We start from the raw sequence: 25,312 nt of genomic DNA on the forward strand, positions 1-25,312 counted from the left end.
AAGAGCAAAAGGAACATCATTCTTTTAATTTTAACTAACTTTCTCCCTCTGAATGTCTTCAACTTAAAAAGTTTCTGACTTGATATGCCAGGGCTGGTTGATATACATGGGAGGAGGAGAAGGGGAGGAGGGGTGAGTGGGGGGAGGGGAGGGGAAGACTGGAAGGGAGCAGGGATGGGAAGCTGCTATCTGGGTATAAAGTGAATAACTTAATTAATTAAATAAAAATAATGTTGCTCTAAGGGTTTTGTATATACTTCGTATATGAAGTTCATCACTAGAGTAACAACCACAAATAGCTAAGAACCTTGGCATTGGATAAGCAAGTGATAGCTACAAAGAGTCGTGTACCAGGGGCAGCGAGATGCGACACACAGCACCCCAATCACTGCTGAGATAGTGACACCAAGGAGAAAGGGCCAGGCAGTGTGGCATGCTCCCAGAGACTGCTGAAAATGCTTCTAAGCATCGAGCTATGGCATTGAAACCCTCCTGTTGTGTTTTCAAAGATCAAACGTCATCTGCTATATTTTGCTTAGCAAACTTCTAAACTGTAAAAATCATGTACTGTTTGTTTACATTCATATTTGATCATGCTGTGCATGTAAGGGATAGAAAAAGTCCTTTCCCTAAAATACAATATTTACAAAGAAAAAAAAACAGTTGAAATACCCAAGCCTTTAAAAAATGTCTTTACGAATGGCAGACACAATGATGTAGATATCCTTATTGTCCCGGCTTCTTAGGAGTCAAAACACAGCAGAGTACCACAGACCGACTGGTCTCAGATAGCCTGATGGAGACATTGATTACAAGAAAACCATGTTTAATCAGAACGTGAGCTATACGTAACTGCTTGAATTAGCCCACAAAAGTTCAAATGTGTTCATGTTTATATGAATGTTTCATCTATAGGTGCTTTCTCTTCTATCTACTTTGCTCTGCTATGGAAAGCTTAATTTTAATTTTTAAATAAATGGCACTTACTTGTACTTAAATCATAAACATTAATTTCTTAATTACCAAAAAGCCAGTAGGTGATAAGCCTGCCTTAAAGAGAGCTCTGGATGCTACTAATTATAGACCACCCAGGCAGGCGTCCTTCCTTCCTACTTGCTGTTACTAGTAAATATATCATGAAGTTAGAAAAGACTTGGTATGGGAAAGAAAAATCCTGATCTTTTGTCTTGCAGAAACTGGTGAATTAACAGTTCAGTCATATGTTAAAGGAAGACTTGAGGTTATAAACCAAAGGGTATTGTTTTATTGAGAAATCATTACTTTTATTCATTACAAAATGTATATTCTTGTGATTTGTAATACACAGAAACTAACGTGTTTCTTTCCAGACTGAGAAGGTCGTTACAGCAGAGTATGAGCTGGAGCACCTGCTGCTTGAGGGCCACTGCTTTGATGTGACCACAGAGCAGCCCCCGCAGGGCCTGCAGGTCACGCTGGGCACAAAGAGCTCGCCTGCCTTAGTTGACACGATAGTGATGGCCAATCTTGTAAGTATTCTAAATACTGAATTAATGCAATTTAACATCTTCGTGGGATTTCTTATGTTTTCCTGATAGTGAAGATAAAGACCTCGTGACTCTCAAATTGTTGAACAGCTAATAGAAAACAAATTAAACCTTTTTAAGATTTATTTTATTTCTATTTCTGTGTATATGTCTATATGAGTGTCTGCCATGTATATGCAGGTGCCTATAGGGACCAGGAGATGCCATCAGATCCCCCTGGAGCTGGAATCTATGTGGCTGCGAGGTGCCCAGCCTCTGTGCTAGGAATCAAACTCTAATCTGCAGCAGGTGTTATTGCCCACTGAGCTGTCGCTCCAGTTCTCTAATGCTGACTCTTTATATAAGAGTCAACTTTTAAAATTACTTTTAAAATTTGGAAGAATTGCCAGGTGCAGTGGTGTACCCCTGTAAATCCTAGCACTTAGGGAGGCAGAGGCAGGCGGATCTCTGTGAGTTTGAGACCAGCCTGGTCTACAAAGCAAGTCCACGATAGGAAAAAAGAAAAGGAAAAATTGAGTCAGTCAGTCATGGTGAAGTCCTGTCTCAAGGCAGGGAAAAGGCATATGTTTTATAGCTTTTTGTAAAATCTTCTTCCTTGAAATTCATTTGTAGAACTTTCTCATTCCACTGCTACCACATACGTTCTTAGCTAATTCATATATAATATTTAGTGAATAATTGGATATTATTATCAATGTAACTGATAGTTTCTCCTTTTCATCTACAAAGGGGTATTTTCAACTAAAAGCAAACCCAGGTGCCTGGATACTGAAACTACATAAAGGAAAATCTGAAGATATTTATGAAATAGTTGGGTGAGTTATCCAAACCACTTTAAACTTTATATGCACATAATTGCTTAGTGTTACATATCAGATTACCATAATGGTAATTAAAATGCTTTAAAAATTCAATCTGGTTGTATGCAGGATGAGAGAATGACTTTTCAGAGCTTAGCCACTCCATAGGGTTTTAACTGCTGTCCAGGCACAACACTGAGATACTAACACAGGACTGTGGCCAGAAATAAATAAAACAAAATGCATTGAAGAGGTCAGGAAGGACAGATTCTTATAACCTGTCGCCTCCTCCAGCTGCTGGCAGCACAGCCTGGAGAAATCCTCTGCTTGGTATACTAAGAAATAATCACAACTTTGCCCTGGCCCCCAAAATCAAGCCTACCCTAGCAAATGTAGCACCAGGAAAGGCCTGCAAAGCACTAGACTTTAAACTGTACCCAAAAATCTTTCAGCCTTGGTGTAGATGATCTGACAGCCCCAACATCTGGGTCTGTCCGGTCTCTCAGTCTTTATGTCTGTCCCACTGTGACACAAACTCAAGTAACTACTAGCAGCCAACCGTCCCTCCAGATCCGTACTCTACTCAGAGGGTTAGGAGCTGGCTCCCGGGAATGGCACATGGAACACAACGAGAAAAGGACCTGCTACTTCCCATGGTTTCAGAGTAAGAAAACAAGAAGCTGCTGCTAGCGTGATACACAACAGCTGCCTTTCTGCGCCCAGACAGCTAAGCAAGTTAACTGCTAGATTTTCTGCAGAGCTTCATGTCTCCGTGGTTGTACATGTCAAAAAACATAAAAAAACAACAACAACAACAAAAAAAAAAAACCCTAGCAAAACATTAGCGCATTTCTCCTTCAAGTTCTAGGACCCATGAAAATGTATTTGTCTGTTCAGCAGAATCTAGTTCTCAGCCTGACCTGTAGCTATAAGAGAGTCTAGGGAACAGCCACCACCACAAAAGAAAAAAGAGCTGAGGAACATGTTTATGCTATCTCCTCCAAGGTTCAGGTAACGCAGCAGAAGAGGAGGCAGAAGATAGGGCGGAGGGCGGAGGCGTACCATCTCCTGAGCCAGTCAGGGCATGCACTATTTTTCTATTGCTGTGATAAAACACCATGATCAAAGAGACTTATGGAAGAAGGGGTTTATTTTGGATCATAGCTCCAGAGGGATGGAAGTCCATCGTGGTGGGAAAGCTTGGCAGCTAGCGGTAGGCACAGCTGCTGGAGCAGAGCACTGAGCACTCACCCTCAGACGCGAAGCAGAGAGAGCCAGCCGGAAGAAGCACAAGGCTCTAAGCCCTCACAGACGGCTTCCAGAGACATCTTCCCCAGCAGCACTGCCATGTGGGGACCGAGCATTTAAATGCACAAGCCTGTGGGGACGTTTATCTTGAACTCTCAACAGCTGGCTCTACGTGAGAATGAGCCTGTGCACACTGCTGATTGATTCAGGGAAGTGGGGGCCCTGCCTTCAGTTGCATGCTCACAGGTGACCCCTGGGTGCCAGTGGATGGTGCCGCTCAGTAGTCTCAGGTGCCCTGGTAAGTTATCTGGGTCCTACAACAAAGCCTAATTCATGAATCTGGGAAAGGGACAGGTGAGGAACGGGAGATCCTGTTAGATGTGGAGAGAGACGAGGGCTGGAACCAGAATGTGTTGTGTACATAGATGAAATTGTCAAACTATTTGTGAGAAAAAAAATGTTTTAGCTGTCTGATGCCTGCAGTATTTACTGGGTTCTCGTAGGGTCTGCCACATTTCCACACATGTATACAGAAACACCAGCAGTCTGCTACCCTTTCTCCAGTGCCTGAAAGTTTCTAGTGTCCTAATGTATAAATGACAGCCAAGAAGTAAATTTGAATATTGCATGTTACTGTTAAGGCTAGTTGGTGTGTGGAGAAAGGCTTATTCCTTTCCTCAGGTGAGCTGAGATGGGTGCACACAAATACAGCCATGAGCTGTCGGGGAAGCTGCAGTCCCTGTCCGGTGGGATGCACTTCCTTCCTAGGGTTTGCTGCTGGCAGTACTGCAAGCTCTTTGCACAGGGCCCCTGCCCCACCTGGCCTGATAAAGCAGGAAGGCTGGGGACAAGGCCAAGCAAGATTATGTCATATGCACCATGGTCGTGTCCACCATGGTGGACTACAGTTTGCCTGAAGCCTTCAGTCTCCTGCTGAGGAGGAGGAGGGAGCTGGATTCCACTGTGTGCTTGAGAGTCCTGAATTCCTACTGGGTTGGTGAAGAGTCCACATATAAATTTTGGGGGCATTATCCTTATTGATACATTCAATAAAGTTATCAGAAGAATCCTGCCACCCAGTGGATCACCAGACAAGTCCACAAACACAGAGATGCACGAGCTGACACCTGCTGGCAGCAAGAGAGGTGGCCATGGAAAGAGCACACGTCCCAGCACACTCTCCGTGGCTCAGGCCGTGTAGCCGGGAACAGGCGCAGTACTGTCCAGTCTACCGCTAACACAGGCACTGTCTGTAAAAGTCACACAGCAGAAACAACACGGAAGAGCTGGTGTGAGGCTTCTTCATTGTCTCCTGTTACTCGGGTTTGGGTGAGAAGTGAAAAGCCAGAGTAGTTATTGTTGGGTTTTTTTTTCTTTCTTTCTCTTTCTAAAAGTTTAAATTTTTATATTTAGAATTCTAGGGAAAACAATAATTATTTTCTGATGCATGGTCGTTTCTGTCATCTGTAGGGAAGACTTTGCTGAGATAGGGCAGAGTCTTAACCCTTTCTGAGAGTATAAATGGAGCGGCTTCTTTCCCTGCCTTAGTGCCTTCTCAGGGAAGTCTGTTTCCTCTGCTTAGCTGACCATTTTCCTTAAGCTGTTGGTCCCACTGTGTCTGGTAGCTACTGTTGACAGGGCTGGGGAGCCATGGTGGAGACCTGGACTAGCGAGGCTCAGTTTACATATAGGATAATAAGTGTCCATCCATAAATGACGGTCTTAGGGCACCGGGAAAGAACCTAATGTAGTGCTCAGAGCGAGCTTAGTAATAGCCGTTATCACTGCAGCTCCGCGGCCTGAGGTGACGTTTCTTCTAGAACCTCCCTGCCAGAGTGCGTCCAGGGCTCCAGCTTGGTCTCAGCCAACAGTGAGTTAATGAACTAAAACTGCCACTGTCTCTGAGCAGTGCCTAACTAGACGTGTTTAAACATTATTTTAAAATGTGACATTTGTGTGGTATACGTTGGAATCCTGTCTGCTTCCTAGCGACCAGCTGCTGGGCAGGGTCCTGCCCCCTGCTCTAGTTCTCCCAACAGTGGGAACATCAGAGGCCTGCATTGGTTACCACAGTGCAAGGATCCCCACGTCATTCTAGAAAAACACGGAAGTACATGCCAAAATACAGTAAGATGAACAGGGAGCTATTAATTTGACTTCCAATTTCTTCCTCTTTGGCAAACTTTAATTCCATTATGTAAGTAGTTCTCCTAAGAGACTCCCTCAGTATATAGGGCAAGTAATCTCTGGAGTCCGTCAGGCGCCACGCTCGCCCCGCACTTTAGAAGTCTAAGGAGTCATGTGCATGGCGTGTGCTGTGAGGCAGGACTGAAGTGACAGAAGTGGGCATCAGACATGGACTGTGGGTCGCCGAGTTTAACAGAGCCTTTCAGTTTGGGGTGTGTTAAATGACGGTGGGTATGGGCAAATTTTGAAAGTAGGATCCCTCTGAATTGAAAACTTTTAAGTCTAGGAACTGTCTCTCATTTTAATTGTTATTACAGCACGTCAGACAAAAGATCTGAGATTTTACAACCCCACGTGTTTACCAATCCTGAAACCCCTGATGCTTATCTGTGAGCACAAGCCCTAGTGCCCTTAGCAGTTTTCCATCTCTAATTTTATTAATTTGGATCTTCTCTGAAATTTTTATTATATCTTTTTCATTTTTGAGACTGTCATATTGTATAGCCTGCTCTCTACTTTTGAATGGTAGATTCAGTGAATATATTTTCTCCATGTTTGGTTTAGCACGTTTACGGTGTCTTTTTTGCCTAGTTTGTGGTGAGAGTAATGTGATCCAGCTACAGTAGCTCATGCTGGGAATCCCAGTGCTCAGGTCATCAGGGGCAGCACTGCAAACACGGTGACAACAGGGCCTATGCAGTGACAGCAGGGCCTATGCAGTGACAGCAGGGCCTATGCAGTGACAGCAGGGCCTATGCAGCAAGTTCCATGTCACAGTGCAGCAAAGATGAGCAAGAGTGTAAGCTTCAAGAGTAATTAGGATGTTAAATTTTGATAAATACCTTTAGATCATTTTAATTTATATTAAAATAAGCTTAATTAAATATTTAATTATAATATTTGGTATATATAAATTGAACATATGACACAATTTTATTGTAAAGGAATTATTTATATCATCAAAATTATAGTCTTTTCTTGAATAAATTATAGACATTTGTGTTCTTCTATTTCAGGCATGAAGGAACAGACTCAGGGACCAAAGGAGGCGATGTCACTGTTGTTTTAAACACTTTCAAGAGCAAGATACTGAAGATACAGGTACTAGAATCTCTTAGAGACGTTAATAAATGCAGCTTTCCTCTTCATTTTGTTTGTATATCAACTAAAGAATTGTTTTCTATAATTTTGTATTGTAACTCGGTGAAAAGAAGGAAAGGGGAACTTGAAGATGAAAGGAATGGTTTTCTTTTGTTGTGGTTTGGGGGGGGTTGGTGGTTTTGTTTGTGTTTTTTTAGATTCTGTTATATCATAACATTTCCTCTCTGTAACCAGATGATGCTGTGCAGCAGCCTCTGAGGGTAAGCCAGAAGCACAGGTTGAAAAGTTAGTCTGGAAAGAAAAGGTGACATTTGTCTCTTAGGCAGAGTAGGCATTTTGGCGTGAGTTGGTTTGGTTTGGTTTGGTTTGGTTTGGTTTGGTTTGGTTTGGTTTGGTTTAGTTTTTTGAGACAAGGTCTCACTATGTAGCCATGGCTGGTCCAGAAATTGCTGTATGGACCAGGCTGGTCTCAAAAGAGATCCTCCTGCCTCTGTCTCCTGAATATCTTCTCTGTCTCCTGTTCCCTCCTCTCTCTCCCTCACCACCTCACAGCCTTTTTGTGTCTTTTTTTTCTATTAAAAACAATTCTTACAGAACCGTTTTGTGAAAGATTTATTATTTCTAATTGTTTGTGAATGTGAGTGCAGGTGCCGGAGGCATCTCACCCTGGAGTTACAGGAGTTGCCTGTGTCCCTCGCTGTCCTTTCTCCCTTCTATAAGGATGCCCCTAGGATTGTGTTAGACTCTAGTAACATTGTCTTGTGCTTCAGAAGAGGAGGGGAGGGAGGAAGGGAGGGGGAAGGGAGGGAGGGAAAAGAAAAGGTTTTAACAATGATGGACATCTCTTTTGAATCAATGTTCCTGTATTAAACTAGTAACAATGTGGCTGAAGGAGCAAAGCCCTGACAGTGAGGAAGAGAAGACACGCAGGGCTGAGAGTTCAGTGAGGAGGAGGCAAGCACACGTGCCCTGACCAGGAGGCCCTGCTGGCCACCAGGAAGGCTGCAGGCCATGCAGCACTTGTGTGGTCATTCTTATGTAATTTATGTTTAATTTAATACACACTAAAATGCACAGCCTATGTAAAATAGTATATTCTTAGATTATTTCATTAGAATAAAGGTGAAACATAATAAATTATCTCATCAGCCCAAATTTGTGTCACCAAATAATCCAGGAACTTCTTAACCTTGAATTGATATAAGCCAGTTCCTCACTCATGTGATTGGCAGCTACCTGGCAGAAGTATCCGTATGTTTCTGGAATAAGATTACAGTAAACTGCAAAACAGGTTTTTCAAGTAGAAGCCAGCACATGGTAGAAGATAAATACATAAAACCAGCAGAAACAACAAACAAAAAAGGCCAGACACATTCAGATTAGATTCCAGATATAAGAATTCCTTGTCAGAGGACTGGCGGGGGAGGGGGGAGGTTGGCAAATATTCAGGATGTAATCTGAATAAATTAAAATTTAAAAAAGAATTCTTGATAAAAAAATCTGAAATGATTGTGTTTAAGTAAATAATACGCATTTTAAAATATAGAATCCTATATTAAAAAAACATAGCAGATTTAGGCATGTATGTGGTATTAGGGTAGGTTTTTATTTCTAAAAAAAAAAAAGGTTTTTTAAAGGCCTTTAAAATTGAACAATACAATACCAAGACTAAGGGCTTAGTGTCTGGAGATGGCAACGTTACTCAGCAGTTAAAAGCACTTGCTGCTCTTGCAAAAGTGCAGGACTCTGTTTCCAGCACCCACGTCAGCTGGTCTCACAATGCCTAGAATGCAGCACCCACGTCAGCTGGTCTCACAACCCCTGGAACTCCAGTTCAAAGGTATCCGATGCCTGTTGCCTTCTTGGTCACCTAGCATCATGTGGCATACATATAAACTCATGCAATCTCATACACATGTGTGCACACACACAGATAAGTAACATTTTAAAAAGCAACAAAATAATTTAGTGGCTGGCTTTTATATGCTTGTGGAAAGAATTAGCAGACTGCAAGAGAGAGAATTATGTTTTGCTTAGGAAATATTATTTGTGTCTGCAAATACCAAAATGTGAATTGGGGGAAGAGAGAAAGGAAGAGCTACTAGCATTCTCCTCAACAGTGTGGGAGAAAGCAACAACGCAGGGGTTGCAGCAGAGTCATAGAGAGTTTTTGTTACAAATGTGATCAGCGGCAGGACTGAAGACGGGATGCTATCACCAGGAAGGAGGGTTGTCACATCAAAGAGGGAAAAGGGTCTGAATTATGTGAGAAACAGTGCTCAAGTCTTGTGGTAAGCTGGTAAGGTCTCAGGCCCAGGTGGACGCACGTGACTTGCCAGCACAGCGGGCTCCACCAGGTCTCCTCACTCGGGGGGGCTGTTCCTGCAGCTGCTGGGGCAGCACAGGGTTAACCTGCATTGTTAACATTGTGCTCATAGAGAACCTGGATTCCTAGGCTTCTACAGGCCTCTTGCCCTGTACGGCATACTCTATGATTAATCAATTAAATCTAAGTTTTCTCTTTGCCATTTTACCAGGTGAAGAAAAAATCAGATAAAATTAAAGAAGATATCCTTGCTGACCAAAATAGTGGCATGTGGGATTCAATTAAAAGGTAATTACCAATAACTGGAAATATTTTGATGACATAACTTGATTGGTCAATGAGGAAACCCTCAGGTGGCAAAGATCTAAGAAAATAAAGCACAGACCTACCCTCCGAGGAGCTCTGGAGAGACAGATGCCAACACGGAAACCTGGAGCTGGCAGGAAAGGAGCTGTGGGGTGTGTGGGTGTGTGTATGTGTGTGTATGTGTGATGTATGTGTGGTGTGTGTGTGGTGTGTGTATGTGTGGGGGCCTGGGGGGTGTGGTGTGTGTGTGGTATGTGTGTGGTGTATGTGTGGTGTGTGTATGTGTGTGTGTGTGTGGTGTGTCTGGGGTGTGTGTGTGTGTGTGTAGTGTGTATGTGGTGTGTGTCTATGTATGGTGTGTGTGTCTGGTGTGTGTGTGTCTGGTGTGTGTGTATGGTGTGTATGTGTGGTGTGTGTGTATATGTGGTGTGTATTTGTGTGTGTGTGATATGTATACACACACATATATCATGCTGTAACATGGCATGTGACAGGGTGTTTGTGAGTCATGTTAACTTAGGGTTTTGGGTTTATTCATTAGTAGAGTGCTTGCCTGCAGTGTGATGCCCGGGCCCCACCTCCAGCACCACAAAGAAGGCAAGAGAAGGTTTTGTTCATATATGTATAATTCAATAATACTAAACTAGACATGGTGGTGGCATTTGAAGAGCATGGTCTGGAAACTTTCTCCATCTCTTAATTCTGCTCTTTTTTTGGCCTCCTACATTTCCAGGGAGATCTTTAAAAATAAAGGTTTACTGTCCAGTAGGTAGAAATTACCTTTTTGCGTATAATACCAACAAAAGTTCCATAGTTGATCCAGCCTTAAACCATCGCCAGGTTTCTCACACTGAACTGAGCATGGTGACTGCCCACACCTGGGTCATATGCTTTCCTGCAGGCCTTAGACAGGCATCATAGAATGAAATCTGAGGAAGAGTGGTCCCCCTAGGACACCAGCTTAAACTTCAAGGGGAGAGGAAGACAGGCTGGCAAATAAAGCCATTTGCTATAGATCACTTCATTGAGAACTTTGAAAGTCTGTTTTAGAAATGTGAGTGAATTCTAGTTTTGTTCTGTGTGCTGTAACCAAAAGATTTTGGGGAGGAAAGGGTTTATTTCACAGACTGTCACTGAAGGAGGGCAGGGCAGGAACTCAAGCAGTAACTTGAAGCTGAGGCCATGGAGGAATGCAGGCAGCTGGCTCGCCCGGCTTTCAGGGCCACCTGTGCAGGGAATGATGCCGCCCACAGTGGGCTGGGTACTCTCACATCAGCCGTAATCACTTGTCTACTATGGACGTACACACATGGCAGTCTGACTTAGTCTTACTGAAACTAGAGCTTGCTGTTTGCCAGACTTGCTCGCCACAAATCCCCATGACTCACTCTCTCTGCCCTTGCCCACACTGGGATCACAGGGGCACACTGTCAATACCATGTTCTCCACGGGTAGTGGGCACCCCTGCTCCATTGCTCTCCACGGGTAGTGGGCACCCCTGCTCCATTGCTCTCCACGGGTAGTGGGCACCCCTGCTCCATTGCTCTCCACGGGTAGTGGGCACCGCTGCTCCATTGCTCTCCATGGGTAGTGGGCACCCCGGCTCCATTGCTCTCCCACGGGTGGTGGGCACCCCTGCTCCATTGCTCTCCACGGGTAGTGGGCACCCCTGCTCCATTGCTCTCCACGGGTGGTGGGCACCCCTGCTGCATTGCTCTCCATGGGTAGTGGGCACCCCTGCTCCATTGCTCTCCACGGGTAGTAGGCACCCCTGCTCCATTGTTCTCCACGGGGAGTGAGCACCCCTGCTCCATTGCTCTCCATGGGTAGTGGGCACCCCTGCTCCATTGCTCTCCATGGGTAGTGGGCACCCCTGCTCCATTGTTCTCCATGGGTGGTGGGCACCCCTGCTCCATTGCTCTCCACGGGTGGTGGGCACCCCTGCTCCATTGTTCTCCACGGGTAGTGGGCACCCCTGCTCCATTGCTCTCCACGGGTAGTGGGCACCCCTGCTCCATTGCTCTCCACGGGTAGTGGGCACCCCTGCTCCATTGCTCTCCACGGGTAGTGGGCACCCCTGCTCCATTGCTCTCCACGGGTAGTGGGCACCCCTGCTCTATTGCTCTCCACGGGTGGTGGGCACCCCTGCTCCATTGTTCTCCACGGGTAGTGGGCACCCCTGCTCCATTGCTCTCCACGGGTAGTGGGCACCCCTGTTCCATTGCTCTCCACGGGTAGTGGGCACCCCTGCTCCATTGCTCTCCACGGGTAGTGGGCACCCCTGCTCCATTGCTCTCCACGGGTAGTGGGCACCCCTGCTCCATTGCTCTCCACGGGTAGTGGGCACCCCTGCTCCATTGCTCTCCACGGGTAGTGGGCACCCCTGCTCCATTGCTCTCCACGGGTAGTGGGCACCCCTGCTCCATTGCTCTCCATGGGTAGTGGGCATCCCAGCTCCATTGTTCTCCATGGGTAGTGGGCACCCCTGCTCCATTGTTCTCCACGGGTAGTGGGCACCCCTGCTCCATTGCTCTCCATGGGTAGTGGGCATCCCAGCTCCGGTCTCATGTATGCAGAGCAGGCACTTTACCCATGAGTCATTGTCTAACTACTTTAGGCATTTTTATAGCATTTTGGGGAGAGTGCCTCGTGAGGGACATTCACATTTCTATTCTAATCCCTTAAGGCCTGTTGCTCCATGACTAACAGTTCTGTTCACCATGTTCGGTGTCTTTCCACATTGTTGGCCTATTTAAGTTTCTGTACAGTAGTTATGACCAGGCAGGCTATACTTCATTCTAGGAAGTTACAAAGATTCACATTAATAAGGAGAATGGAGAAAGTTTAATTGAATTCCTCCATGTCTAAAAAAGAGCTCATAAACCTCAAATTTTATAAATAGCTTATAATTATCAGGGCAGATGTTTGTTTAAAATAATAGTTGTTATTTTGATGCACATTATTTAGATGTATACAGTTCTTATATATATATATTATATATATATATATACACACACACTAAGAATCCGCCATCCTGTGTTTTTCTTACAAGCTTCACAGAAAGGCTACAAAGAGATAACAAAAAGGAAAACGACATCCTAAACATTTTCTCCATTGCTTCTGGCCATTTATATGAACGTTTTCTAAGGTAAGTGAGTGTTTTCTAGTATTTACAGAAAGTCACACATTACAAAGCTCAGGATCCAGCAGAATGAAAGAATGAACTGGAGAGAGAGAGAGAGAGAGAGAGAGAGAGAGAGAGAGAGGACTTTTTTCCTGTTTGCTCCTTGCTATTTGCGTCCCTTCACAGCGGAGCCAGGGGTGTATTTGTGTACCTGACAAAGGCCGGGAAGGAGCAAAGGCATTGTTATTGTAAGCGCTTCTTACCTGAATATTAACAAGGTACACACTTGTGTCAAGGTATACACTGAGGTGCATCTTGCCTTTTTACATGTAATTTTTAAAATATATTTAAATTTCATTAGTTTGGTTTGATCTAGAATAGTTTTCTTTAAGTTTAGGAAATGCATCAGATGTAACAAGATGATAAATAAGAAAAAATGTGTAAATTTTCCTTTTCCCATGAAGGAATATCTTTCTTGGCAAAAAGAAGGAAATCAGTGGGAAAGAGATAGTACTTAGAATTCACAGGATATTTCTCAAAGTTAATGTAGAACCACAAAGAATGCCTCAAGCCAGGTGTGGTGGTGCAGCCTGTAATCCCACACTCAGGGAGGCAGACCAGGCAGATCTCTGAATTTGAGGTCAACTTGGTCTACAAAGTGAGTCCAGGAGAGCCAAGGCTACACAGGGAAACCCTGTTTCAAAAACAAACAACAACAACAACAACAACGCCTCAGAACTATCTGAGCTATGTACTGGTGCTTGCCCGTGCCCTTTAGCCCTGTGGTGATTTTCCCAGGCACAGCCCTTGCTCTTTGAAGGCCTTATACTTATCACACAGTGACACAGCAGCTCGCTGACTGGACTACTTCACACTGGCTTCTGGGTAAAACACATTCTTACACACTTCATTTTTAACAACCATAATATTTGAAGATATTTCAGTTTGATTCTCCATAGTTCATACTGGAAAACTTAATTCATATTTATAAATGTTTTAAAGCCTTTGAAACAGTAGAAAGTTGCCTCATATTTGGTTCAATGCTCATTTACACAGGATTATGATGCTTTCTGTTCTGCGGAACACCGAAACACCAGTGAAGTTCTGGCTTCTGAAGAACTACCTCTCGCCGGTGTTTAAAGTAAGCACATCGCTATTTTTCACTGTGGCTACAGCTTGGCGCTAAGTTGTTTTGTTTTTGTTACCACTGTAAGCTCTTAAAACATATCCCTTTTCAAAAGGAGCTTTGTAAAATTAAATTTACCCAAGTTACAACTTTGAGTTTAAAATTATATTCACTATTTTTATCCAGTTCATAAAAATTCTGTGTTTAAAGAGGAATTTAAAGAAAAGAACACCGAAGGGTATAGCTTTAAGTAAATTCAAAACCAGAATGATCATTAGCTTTTTAACAATAATTTAAATTTCATGACAATATGTACACATTTTCAGTGAAGAGAAATTGATTCTGTCATGCTTTTCCTAAAGATAGAAACATTAGTGATATCAAGAAACTATGAAGATGCCTGAGAGCAGCCTCACCGCAGCGAGCTCTTCTGTCTCACGAGGCGTGGTCACTGTGCGGTGTGAGCACTGCTGGCCCTGAGCCATTTGTCCTCAGCAGGCTGCAGGTGACCGTCACTGTCTCCACGCCTCCCTCTCCTGCAGCGCAGCTTCTGAGATCCCATGGGACCCGAGCAGCCGCTCCGCAGAGACATTTGCTTTATTACTGTTACCAAAAGTGATAGTGAAGAGAAAGGAACCTGGCTAGCGTGCTCCTGTTCCTTAGCATTCCCCAGCATATTGCTAAATACCTTTTCAGTATTCTCCAGTAATTCTCCATAATTTCACTGGAAAGAAAACCAAGATACTTGGTGGTGGTTTGACTGAAAACGCCCCCGCCCCCATAGGATCATATGTTTGAGCACTTGGTCCCCAGTGGGTGCAATGCTCTGGGAAGGATGAGCCGGTGTGTCACGGGGTCACGCTTCCCTGCTCCCACAGCCCCCCATCGTCCCCAGTGGGCTTCCCCCCTTCTCTCTGTGCTTGGAGATGTGATCTTTTGACTGTTGCTGCTGCCATGCCCTCCTTCTGCCTTCATGAGCGCTAACCTTCCAGAGCCATAAACTCAATTAAACTTTTTCAACAGCTGGATGTGGTGGCACACAGCTGGATGTGGTGGCGCACAGCTGGATGTGGTGGCACACAGCTGGATGTGGTGGCGCACAGCTGGATGTGGTGGCACACAGCTGGATGTGGTGGCGCACAGCTGGATGTGGTGGCGCACAGCTGGATGTGGTGGCGCACAGCTGGATGTGGTGGCGCACAGCTGGATGTGGTGGCGCACACCTTTAATCCAGAACTCAGGAGGCCAGGTTGCTCTATAGTTCTAGGGCAGCCAGGGCTACACAGAAAAACACTGTCTTGAAAATCAAAAACAGAAGAAAACCAAAGCCTCGCCCCCTCCCTCCCCTCGCCAGCCCATAGTGTGTGTGTGGGGGGGGGGGGGGTAACAGGCACAAGAGAGTTCCCCTCTACCTTCAGGCCACCTCAGGGCTCCCCTCAGTTGATAGCTTCTAGCATTGACGCTGGCAGAGAAAGACTCATCCTTTGTCAGGGGCTGCGGAGAGTATATGGGTAACACAGACAGGACTTGTCCTTTTTCTTCTCTTGTACTGGGGAGGCCGCGGGGTTGGGGTACATGTGGACGCTGAGTGGATCAGGGAGCAGGATGTGAAATTCCCAGGTAATCAATTAAAAAAACAAAAATTTTCTTCAAGTCCTTTTGGCCATGGTATTCTGTTACAGCAGTAAAAAAGTAACTGAGACACACCTGTGCCTGCAGCCCCCCAAGGCCACCTTTACGTAAGCTTAGAGACTGACTCGGGGGCCTACACACTCATAAAAGTGGCTTTGCCCACAGCACATTACCACAGAAAGGTGCACACACAGCCAGTGGAGGGCACAGAGCAGAGGGCAGTTCCTTTGCCTGCAGCCTAGACGAGTTAGAGTGTGTTGGCGTTGGGAAGCATGGCAGCGAGCGGCAGGCGTGATGACTACATCAGGAAGCTGACCTCCTCCAGTGACATGCTTCCTCCACAGAGACACAGACACAGGCCTCCTCCAGTGACATGCTCCCTCCACAGGGACACAGGCCTCCTCCAGTGACATGCTCCCTCCACAGAGACACAGACACAGGCCTCCTCCAGTGACAGGCCTCCTCCACAGGGACACAGGCCTCCTCCAGTGACATGCTTCCTCCACAGAGACACACCTCCTAAGACTCCCAGCAGCACTGTGCAGGCAAATGTCCTCTCCTGAAGACCAGCACAGACACCTGTCTTCCCTCACAGGGGTGCTAAGTTTTTCTCATCTTAGTTGTGATTTTTCCACATTGCACTATGAATGCTCTGGTTCGGTTCACTCGCCTACCACTCCACTTCCCTTACCTTCATATCTTTTTCCATAGCTGTCTTCTGTAGTTACAGCAACCTCATTTCTTTTTCTGCCCATCACTTCTAACCTGTAAGCTTCTAGGAGCACAGCTTGGGTGGGATGGAGGGGTTGCTGTTGACGACAGCATCCACAGGATACAGCAGAGTATTGTGTGAATATTTTTAATATGTATTGTTGAATAATTGAATTTTTCTAATTATTCTTCTTGTTTTATATGAAAATAATGACTTCCAGAAGCTCTGTATTTTAACACATAGATAAAATGGATTCTTATAAAATGAGGAAAACTATTCTTTATATTTAAAATACTTTAAATTTTCAGCATTTAAAAATCAGGTAAATGACTGAGTATGTAATGAGCACCAGTCACAAAGCCATGAGCACCAGTCACAAGACCATGAGCAACCAGTCACAAGGCCATGAGCACCAGTCACAAGGCCATGAGCACCAGTCACAAGGCCATGAGCACCAGTCACAAGGCCATGAGCAACCAGTCACAAGGCCATGAGCACCCAGTCACAAGGCCATGAGCACCCAGTCACAAGGCCATGAGCACCCAGTTACAATGCCATGAACACCAGTCACAAGGCCATGAGCACCCAGTCACAAGGCCATGAGCACCCGGTCACAAGGCCATGAGCACCAGTCACAAGGCCATGAGCACCCAGTCACAAGGCCATGAGCACCAGTCACAAGGCCATGAGCACCCAGTCACAAGGCCATGAGCACCAGTCACAAGGCCATGAGCACCAGTCACAAGACCATGAGCACCCAGTCACAAGGCCATGAGCACCCAGTCACAAGGCCATGAGCACCCAGTCACAAGGCCATGAGCACCCAGTCACAAGGCCATGAGCACCCAGTCACAAGGCCATGAGCACCCAGTCACAAGGCCATGAGCACCAGTCACAAGGCCATGAGCACCCAGTCACAAGGCCATGAGCACCAGTCACAAGGCCATGAGCACCCAGTCACAAGGCCTACATGAGAAGAGGATGCTGTGTTGCTGCCCTGTCCCTACTCCTGTGCACCCTCCCATTCTTTCTGGAACACATTTATTGAAGAAGTGTCTCAGCCTTTGCCAATTAGTGCAATAATGGATAAACTTCCCCTGAGATGTGTTGTTTGGTTTTGTTCTGTGTGTTTAGGAGGTAATTCCTCACATGGCCAAGGAGTATGGATTCCAATATGAATTTGTCCAATACAAGTGGCCTCACTGGCTTCATCAACAGACTGAAAAGCAGCGAATCCTTTGGGGCTACAAAATCCTTTTCCTTGACGTCCTGTTCCCACTGGCAGTTGACAAAATCATATTTGTTGACGCTGACCAGGTAACAAGAGTAATTATGTTATAATAAAGTTTGGTTTTGCCTCTAACTGAACATGAACATAAGGATTTATGTTGCTCACTTATGTCACTGTATGATTGTAAATACACAAGACATGGTTATGTCATATCCACAGAGTACCTAAGTTTAACACAAACTGTCAGAACGCAGGCAGACCTGAACATGGGCAGGAAGTGCTGTTTGTTTAGGACATGGCAGTGTCTATGTGAAGCAGCCATTTTTTTTCTTAATTTGGCAAGTAAACATAAGACACGCCTATATCATGCATTATAAGTATAGTAATGTCAGTTTGTGTGGGTATGGTGTGGTTTTCTCTTTACCTGACTGGAAAGGTGAGCAGTTGTACGTGGCCTTTCTCTCCTTGTCTGACATTGAAACAATCATCACATATCCATATGTCTGTCACTTAAGAGGTTCTACATTTAGCTGGAAAAAAATAAAGGCTACCTCAACTTCAAAATCCATATATATAATTTTCTTCTACCTTATCTCCATACCTCTGTAATCATTAATCATGAAAAAATATTTGAAAAGCATACAGAATTTCTAATAGCACTAATATTTAAGTGTAGATGTATATAAATGAAATGTGTGAGGTATATTTCACATATGAAGGACAAAAATCATATTTAGAAGTTCTGTGTTAGAATTTGCTTGTGCCCACTGAGTGTGGCGACATTTGTTTGTGAGTCCAGCACTTGGAAGATAGAGGCAGGGGGAGGGGTGTGATCAGGGTGGAAAGTGAATAAACAAATTAATTAATTTAAAAAATTTAAAATCCAACAAAATAAAAAATGTTCAATTATGTGGTTAAATTTAGAAAACAGTAAAAATATTATTCATAGAATAAGCCACTTTAAATTTACATATCTGTATTGGAAAATGCCAGGTTTTTAAGCAAGCAATATTAAGCTACACTTCAGCCCTTGGTGCCAAGCTATTAAGATTTAAATGCAGTTCACAAAGGACAGTTTGTGTTACGTTTTTTTTAATGAACTTAAGAAATTGTATTTAGTAACTATGTATTTGTGAAAAAAAGCAAATTTTCTGTATTTAATATTTTTCATTAAATTTTAAACTATTCTTTGCCAAAAAGAAAAGAAAAAGAAAAAAGGAAATAAAGACAGGAGGATACTGAGTTTTGAGCCAGCCTGAAGCACATATGATAACATCTATTAAAAAAAACAAGAGGGAGCAAAAGAAAACAGAGATTAGAACAGCAGTGGAGAGGGGGAAGAAGAAAAAGAAGAACTTAACTTATTCTCCTATGCTATTATTTTATTCCAAGCTAATTTCAACTACTATAATAAAAACTTCAACACTGCCAAATATGTTGACTTAATAGAAGTCTTTGTTGGGGTACAGAGATGGCTCAGCAGGTAAAGGCTCCTGCTGTGCACAAGCCTATACACACATGCACAGACACACACACACATGCACACACACACACACACACACACACACACACACACACACACCACACATACACACACACACACATGGAGGGAGGGAGAAAAAAACTAACTTCAAAACCAGGAAGATTTTAAAACACAATCGTCTTACCTCCCCTCAACATTTATAGCAGTATTTTTTCAGCAAGCTTAAGGCAATTGACAAGTAAGGCACAGGGCTGGGGAGAGGGCTCAGCGTTAGCAGCTGCAGAATACCGAGTTTGTTTGCTCCCAGAGGAGTGTATCACAGTCTACAGCTCCACCTCCTGGGCATCCAGCGCCCTCTTCTGGACTCTCCGGCATTGCACACATGATACACAGACATAACATGTAGTCAAACATTTATACACATTAGTCTTTTTTAAAAACCTGGAAAGTTAAAACATGTTAAATTGACATTTAAGCTACTTTTCAATCAAAATTTTATGGTTCAAATTAATATTTTCCAATATTAGTTTAACTAAGAGCTGTGTGCTTTTATGATAGTTAACCCCTTTCTAAAATGTGTGTTGTACAAACTAGTTTGCTATAAATGATAAGGCTAGGAAATCTTAGCAGTAAGACCACAATTAATGTAAAGTTTGTTTCTATTAATCTGTAAGAACAAAAGGGGAAAATCACATTTAGTAAATCCATGCAGTACGTCAGTGGTGTGAGGAAAGCACAGCCCTGTGCATGTGCCCTGAGGTAACAGCTGAAGCTCTGAGGGAAGAGTTCGTGCTGCTCAGCACCCGCACTGTCAGACACTGTGCTCTTGTGCTCTTACCTAGGTTGTGAGGCACGACCTGAAGGAGCTTCGCGACTTCGATCTGGGCGGCGCTCCTTACGGATACACCCCGTTTTGTGACAGCCGCACTGAAATGGACGGGTATCGGTTCTGGAAGACAGGGTACTGGGCATCACATCTTGTAAAAAGGAAATATCACATCAGGTAAAACAGCACATGTTCTTACTGTTTCAAGACTGATTGCTGTGTTGATTCACATGTAAAACTGATCATGTGCCCTCTGGGAAAGCCCCTGTTGTACGTGAACTCACAGTTTTCTCACAGTCTCAATACCCTGCCCTCTCTGTTTTATAGAAATGGAAGCCCAGGCCATCAGCATTTAGGTGACTTGCACAGCACCTGACTGCTGCAAGACAAGTTTCATGAAAACTTGGAAGAAAGTCATATAGAATATAAAGTTATAGCAAAACCATAGTTTTAGCAAACCTCAAAGTCTGCAAAACAGAACATTGGGTTTATGAGAGAAATGTTTGCTAGGTTCTAATGTGTCTGTCCTAGTTTGCCTTTTGTTGCTATAATAAACACCATGACCAAAAGCTGGCATTCCATTCCCTCATGTTCCATTGAATTATTCGCTACTGCCCGAAAATATTTCCGATAATTTAAAAATCAGTGCAGTCCCAAGTGCTGACCGTTACTACTTCCAGTTACTAGAAGCATCCCTGTCCATTTAGCTGGCACACGCCCTGTACCTGTGTGCCACAGACTTCAGGGGGGGAAAGGTTGCTTCCTGTTGCTGTGTACAGTCCATCATGACGGGAAGTCTGGGCAGGAAGCCCAGGTGGGGACCTGGAGACTGGAGCTGATGCCGAGACTGCGGAGGGACCCTAAAACCAGCTGCCCTGTTATAGCGCCACCCACAGGGGTCCGGACCTTCCTACAGCAGCCATTACTGAAGACGGTAGCCACACAGGTGTGCTCACAGGCCACTCTGATGGAGCTGTGTCCTCAATTGGCTCCCTCTTACCAAGTGACCCTAGCTGTGTCAAGTTAACAGCAAACTAAGCAACACAGCCTCTGTAGACAATACTATTGCTGTAAGCAGCCACTGCGGGAAAGGCACATGAGCAGCACAGACAGTAAGGAATATTCCTTTTTCAGTGCCTTGTATGTGGTGGATCTCAAGAAGTTCAGGAGGATTGCAGCAGGGGACAGGCTCCGGGGCCAGTACCAAGCCCTGAGCCAAGATCCAAACAGCCTTTCAAACCTGGATCAGGCAAGTCACATTTTATGACAAATTTTAATGAATACATACAACTGTATGTATAAACTGCTTCAGTATTCTTCATACAAACAAAATTGTTTCTTTGCCACTTTTTTTTCAAACTTCTTCCCTTTATGCAAATATCTCTACCTATGCATATTTTTATTTCAAGCTCATAATATTTTTTATTCTAACAGCCTTCTCACTTTTCCATTCTCAGACCTATTTTTCCTTCCCTATACCTATCTCATTTAGTCCTTTTTAAAAGAGATTTATTTATTTATTACATATACAGTGTTCTGTCTGCATGTACACCTGCAGGCCAGAAGAGGGCATCAGATCACATCATAGATGGTTGTAAGCCACCATGTAGTTGCTGGGAATTGAACTCAGGACCTCTGGTAGAGCAGACAGTGCTCTTAACTGCTGAGCCATCTCTCCGCCCCTTGTCACCTTCTTTTACTTGACTTCCATCATGACACGTGGTTCTCTCACAAGCGAGAATGCTTTACTCCCCCGTTATCTCTTTTATGTGCTGATCAACAAAACTCTCCCGGTGTCTCTGAAGACACGCGACACTTTCCCTCACATTGCATTAAGTTACTAATTATTGCCCCAAAATATTTCCAGTGATTTAGCAGATGTGAAAGACAGTACAGCCCAAAATCTTTACTATTTCTACTTACTAAAACCATTCCTACTTATTTAGTTGGTGGCACACACTCTCCTAACACCCAGAATCACAGAAAACAAAGCACAACTATTCTTGAGGTCACAGTGTTTTCATTCTAGTTACAGTGTGTGTGTGTGTCTGTGTGTGTGTGTGTGTGTGCGTGTGTGTGTGCGCGTGTGCGTGGGTGTGCGAGTGTGTGTGCGTGTGTGTGGGTGTGCATGTGCGTGTGTGTGCGTGTGTGTGCGTGCGCGCGTGTGTGTGTACTTACGGCTTATTTCACTTGACGTGATATTCTCCACCTCACTTTTGCTGCAAATGAGAGGATTTCACTTTTCCTTTATGACTCCACTGTGTATACAAATAGTCTAGTTTCTCTACTCATTATCTTTCGTTTGGTTTTTTATGTACATGATTTTATGTATCTGTACAAAATGTGGACACTACGTAGGAGAGAAAGCACATGATACTTGTCTCTCTGGTCCTGGCTTAATTTATTTAATGTGATAATCTCTGGTTGCACTCAGTTTCCTCCAAATAATGTAATTTCATGTTTCATGTTAGCCCAGGTGCTCAATGACTTGTAGCACGTCCTGGATGAACGACCCTCTTACCTGCAGCGACAGTGGCTTTATCCCTTCTTTTCAGCCTGCATATTTGCATTCCCTTCTCTCACTTTGTTACACTTCTCTAGGACTTCCTATAAGATACTTAGTAGGACTGGTGAGAGGGGAACCCTAAAGTTATGAATCTTAGGGATACATGGGGCATCTAATGCAGAATACATTCCTCTCCTCCGAGACTAGTATGCTTAGAAATCTTCATTTCTAGGGAGAAGGAAGGGCTTGTGACTTGCATACAAATATGTATAGTGACAATATACTAAACCTCTCTAAAAGTCTCTGTCTTTAACTAATAGGCCCTTTTTTTTTTCAAATATGTTTGAAGCCATGTGCCAGCAATCCTTGCTTAGGAAGCCTTGAGCATGGGAAAAGGTGAAATTGTTCTTGCAACATCTTTTCCAACTAAAAGATAGAAAAATGCTTCATTATCTGGAGAATGTGGCGATGTTCACCATATGTAACAATGGCAGCGCTGGAGACGTGTTTCAGAGGACCTGGGTTTGCTTCAGGGCACCTATAATAGTGGCATGCAACTGTCTGTCACTGCAGTTCCAGGAGATCTGGTACTCTCTTTTGGATTCAACAGGCACCAAGCACACAGAGACAAAGCAATCATACACAGAAATAAAAAGAAATGTGTTTTTAAATTTAAAAAATAAAAATTAGTAAATAACAAAGGCAGGTTCATGTAAGTACGTAATCTTGGTTATGATGTTCAAGAAAGGAAAGATGAGACTGTACCTGCAGGTACTACAGAGTGGCGGTCTTCACACCTCCCTACTCACCTGCAGGTACTACAGAGTGGTGGTCTTCACACCTCCCTACTCACTTGCAGGTACTACAGAGTGGCGGTCTTCACACCTCCCTACTCACCTGCAGGTACTACAGAGTGGCGGTCTTCACACCTCCCTACTCACCTGCAGGTATTACAGAGTGGTGGTCTTCACACCTCCCTACTCACCTGCAGGTACTACAGAGTGGTGGTCTTCACACCTCCCTACTCACTTGCAGGTACTACAGAGTGGCGGTCTTCAGACCTTCCTACTCACCTGCAGGTACTATAGAGTGGTGGTCTTCACACCTCCCTACTCACCTGCAGGTACTACAGAGTGGTGGTCTTCACACCTCCCTACTCAGCCTGGTTCTGGACGTAGTTTTAGGTCATGAGTTCATACATAATATGACACAAAATTATTAGTTAGTTAACATTAGCATGGCAAGCTTCATATGTGGAGATATCTGAAGTTGGTTGAATTCTTAAGATATATGTAAAGTCTAAGTGACAACATCATTAAGTCTCTAACATGTTAATTTTCCTGTAGGATCTTCCCAACAATATGATTTACCAAGTCGCCATTAAGTCTCTTCCTCAAGACTGGCTGTGGTGCGAGACCTGGTGTGATGATGAGTCCAAAGAACGAGCCAAAATAATAGATCTGGTGAGTGTCTGTATTCTCATTTGCATATAAGCATATTTAAATATCCCAATTTAAATGCTGTTTTACAAATAAATTGTCACACACATATTGTGACCTCATGTCTTCTGCTTAGTCTTTTATGAATTAGTAAGAATCTGTATTCAGGGTCTCCAAGGCTGCTCTCAGGCTTACTGATGTGTCGGGGAAAAATATAAAGATACCTCATGGCAAAGATAAATTCAAAAGAAAGTACAAATGGATTATATGAAACCTGGGCCCTGTGCAAAGAGCACAGGTGTGAGTCAGCGGCATAGGAGGAGAAAAACTCATGCTAATGGCAGAGAAAGCATTTTAATCATTAGGAGCTCAGGAGGCACTTAGAACACCAGATAGGAAAGACAGAAGGAAAACTGTTCCACAGTAGACTGTAGTACAACCCTAAATATACAGAACAAAGAAAGTACTGAAAGCTACAAGGGCCGAACCACTGGTTTACATAGAAACTTTAAAAACCATGAAGGCCTAGAACATTTCAAACTCTGAAAGACCACAGCTGCCAAGCCAGGATCCCAAATCCATCAAAACTGTCAAAGTGAAGGAAGAAGAAAATGTTTGTGCCATTCTCTATTAGACAGTCTGCTGCAGGACTGTGGGAACACAGCTCGGACCCTGAGGTCCTCCCCCTTGGTGGGAGTTGGTGATGTGTCCACATCCACATGTAAGAGGGGCGTCCAGTCTTAGGGGGACAGGGCTCCCCCAGCAGTAGCCCCACTGAGAGAAAGGAGGATGGCGTGAATGTTTCCGCTCTTCTCAGAAGCACTTTCAGTTAAGGAACATGGGGCTAGAGAGATGGTTCAGTGGGTAAGACAAGGCAGAAAGCATCTACATTCTTTGCCAAAATATGACGAGAATGGTCTCTAGCCCAGATGCTGGTATTTGATATTACCATTTCCGTCTGAAAGCTTTGAGCAAGGCCTCCCAAGCCACATCACCCTCAATACTACTATCTCCAGGATCCCATGGCAGGGTGGGGGGCACTCAGTCCTTCTTACGTTGTTCAAAGTCCTAAAGTGTTCCACACCTCTCCAGTAACCTGATAGGGCAGGCCTGTCCCAGCCACAGCCTGCCCCAGTGCCAACCTCTGCCTTACCTTTCTATCGCTCTGATAAGAGACCATGGCCAAGGCAACTTACAGAAAAAAGGAGTTTACTGGGGCCTCACAGTTAGAATCCATGACCATCATGGCAGGAAGCATGGCAGCAGGCAGGCGGCAGGCAGACAGGCAGGCAGGCAGGCAACAGGCAGCAGGCAGGCAGGCAGGCAGGCAGCAGGCAGGGAGGCAGGCAGGCAACAGGCAGCAGGCAGGCAGGCAGGCAGGCAGCAGGCAGGCAGGCAGCAGGCAGGCAGGCAGGCAGGCAGGCAGCAGGCAGGCAGGCAGCAGGCAGCAGGCAGGCAGGCAGGCAGGCAGCAGGCAGGCAGGCAGGCGGCAGACAGGCAGGCAGGCAGATAGGCAGGCAGCAGGCAGCAGGCAGATAGGCAGGGTGGCAGACAGGCAGGGTGGCAGACAGGCAGGGTGGCAGGCAGGGTGGCATTGGAGCAAGAGCTGAGAGCTCACTTCTTGATGCACAAGCACAGGCAGAGGGAGCCAACTGGGAACAGTGTGGGCTTTTGAAACCTCAAAGCCCATCTCAGTGACGTAGCTCCTCTAGCAAGGCCACAGTTACTTCTTCAAAATG

At 44.6% G+C, this 25,312-nt stretch overlaps 1 protein-coding gene across 1 annotated transcript in view; it reads left to right on the forward strand.

The window, feature by feature from the left end:
- The window catches only part of UGGT2 (UDP-glucose glycoprotein glucosyltransferase 2), a 129,634-nt gene that overhangs the window by 97,260 nt on the left and 7,062 nt on the right, over positions 1-25,312 (forward strand). Inside the window, exons 28-37 of the mRNA XM_084767599.1 lie at positions 1,350-1,508; positions 2,256-2,341; positions 6,778-6,862; positions 9,400-9,476; positions 12,547-12,642; positions 13,675-13,759; positions 17,223-17,405; positions 19,645-19,805; positions 20,763-20,877; positions 23,481-23,597. Coding sequence (XP_084623725.1) covers positions 1,350-1,508; positions 2,256-2,341; positions 6,778-6,862; positions 9,400-9,476; positions 12,547-12,642; positions 13,675-13,759; positions 17,223-17,405; positions 19,645-19,805; positions 20,763-20,877; positions 23,481-23,597 — 1,164 coding nt within the window. The remainder of the gene's footprint in view (positions 1-1,349; positions 1,509-2,255; positions 2,342-6,777; positions 6,863-9,399; positions 9,477-12,546; positions 12,643-13,674; positions 13,760-17,222; positions 17,406-19,644; positions 19,806-20,762; positions 20,878-23,480; positions 23,598-25,312) is intronic.

This window comes from Acomys minous (assembly GCF_964271855.1).
Source record: "Acomys minous genome assembly, chromosome: 18".
Lineage (NCBI taxonomy): Eukaryota > Metazoa > Chordata > Mammalia > Rodentia > Muridae > Acomys > Acomys minous.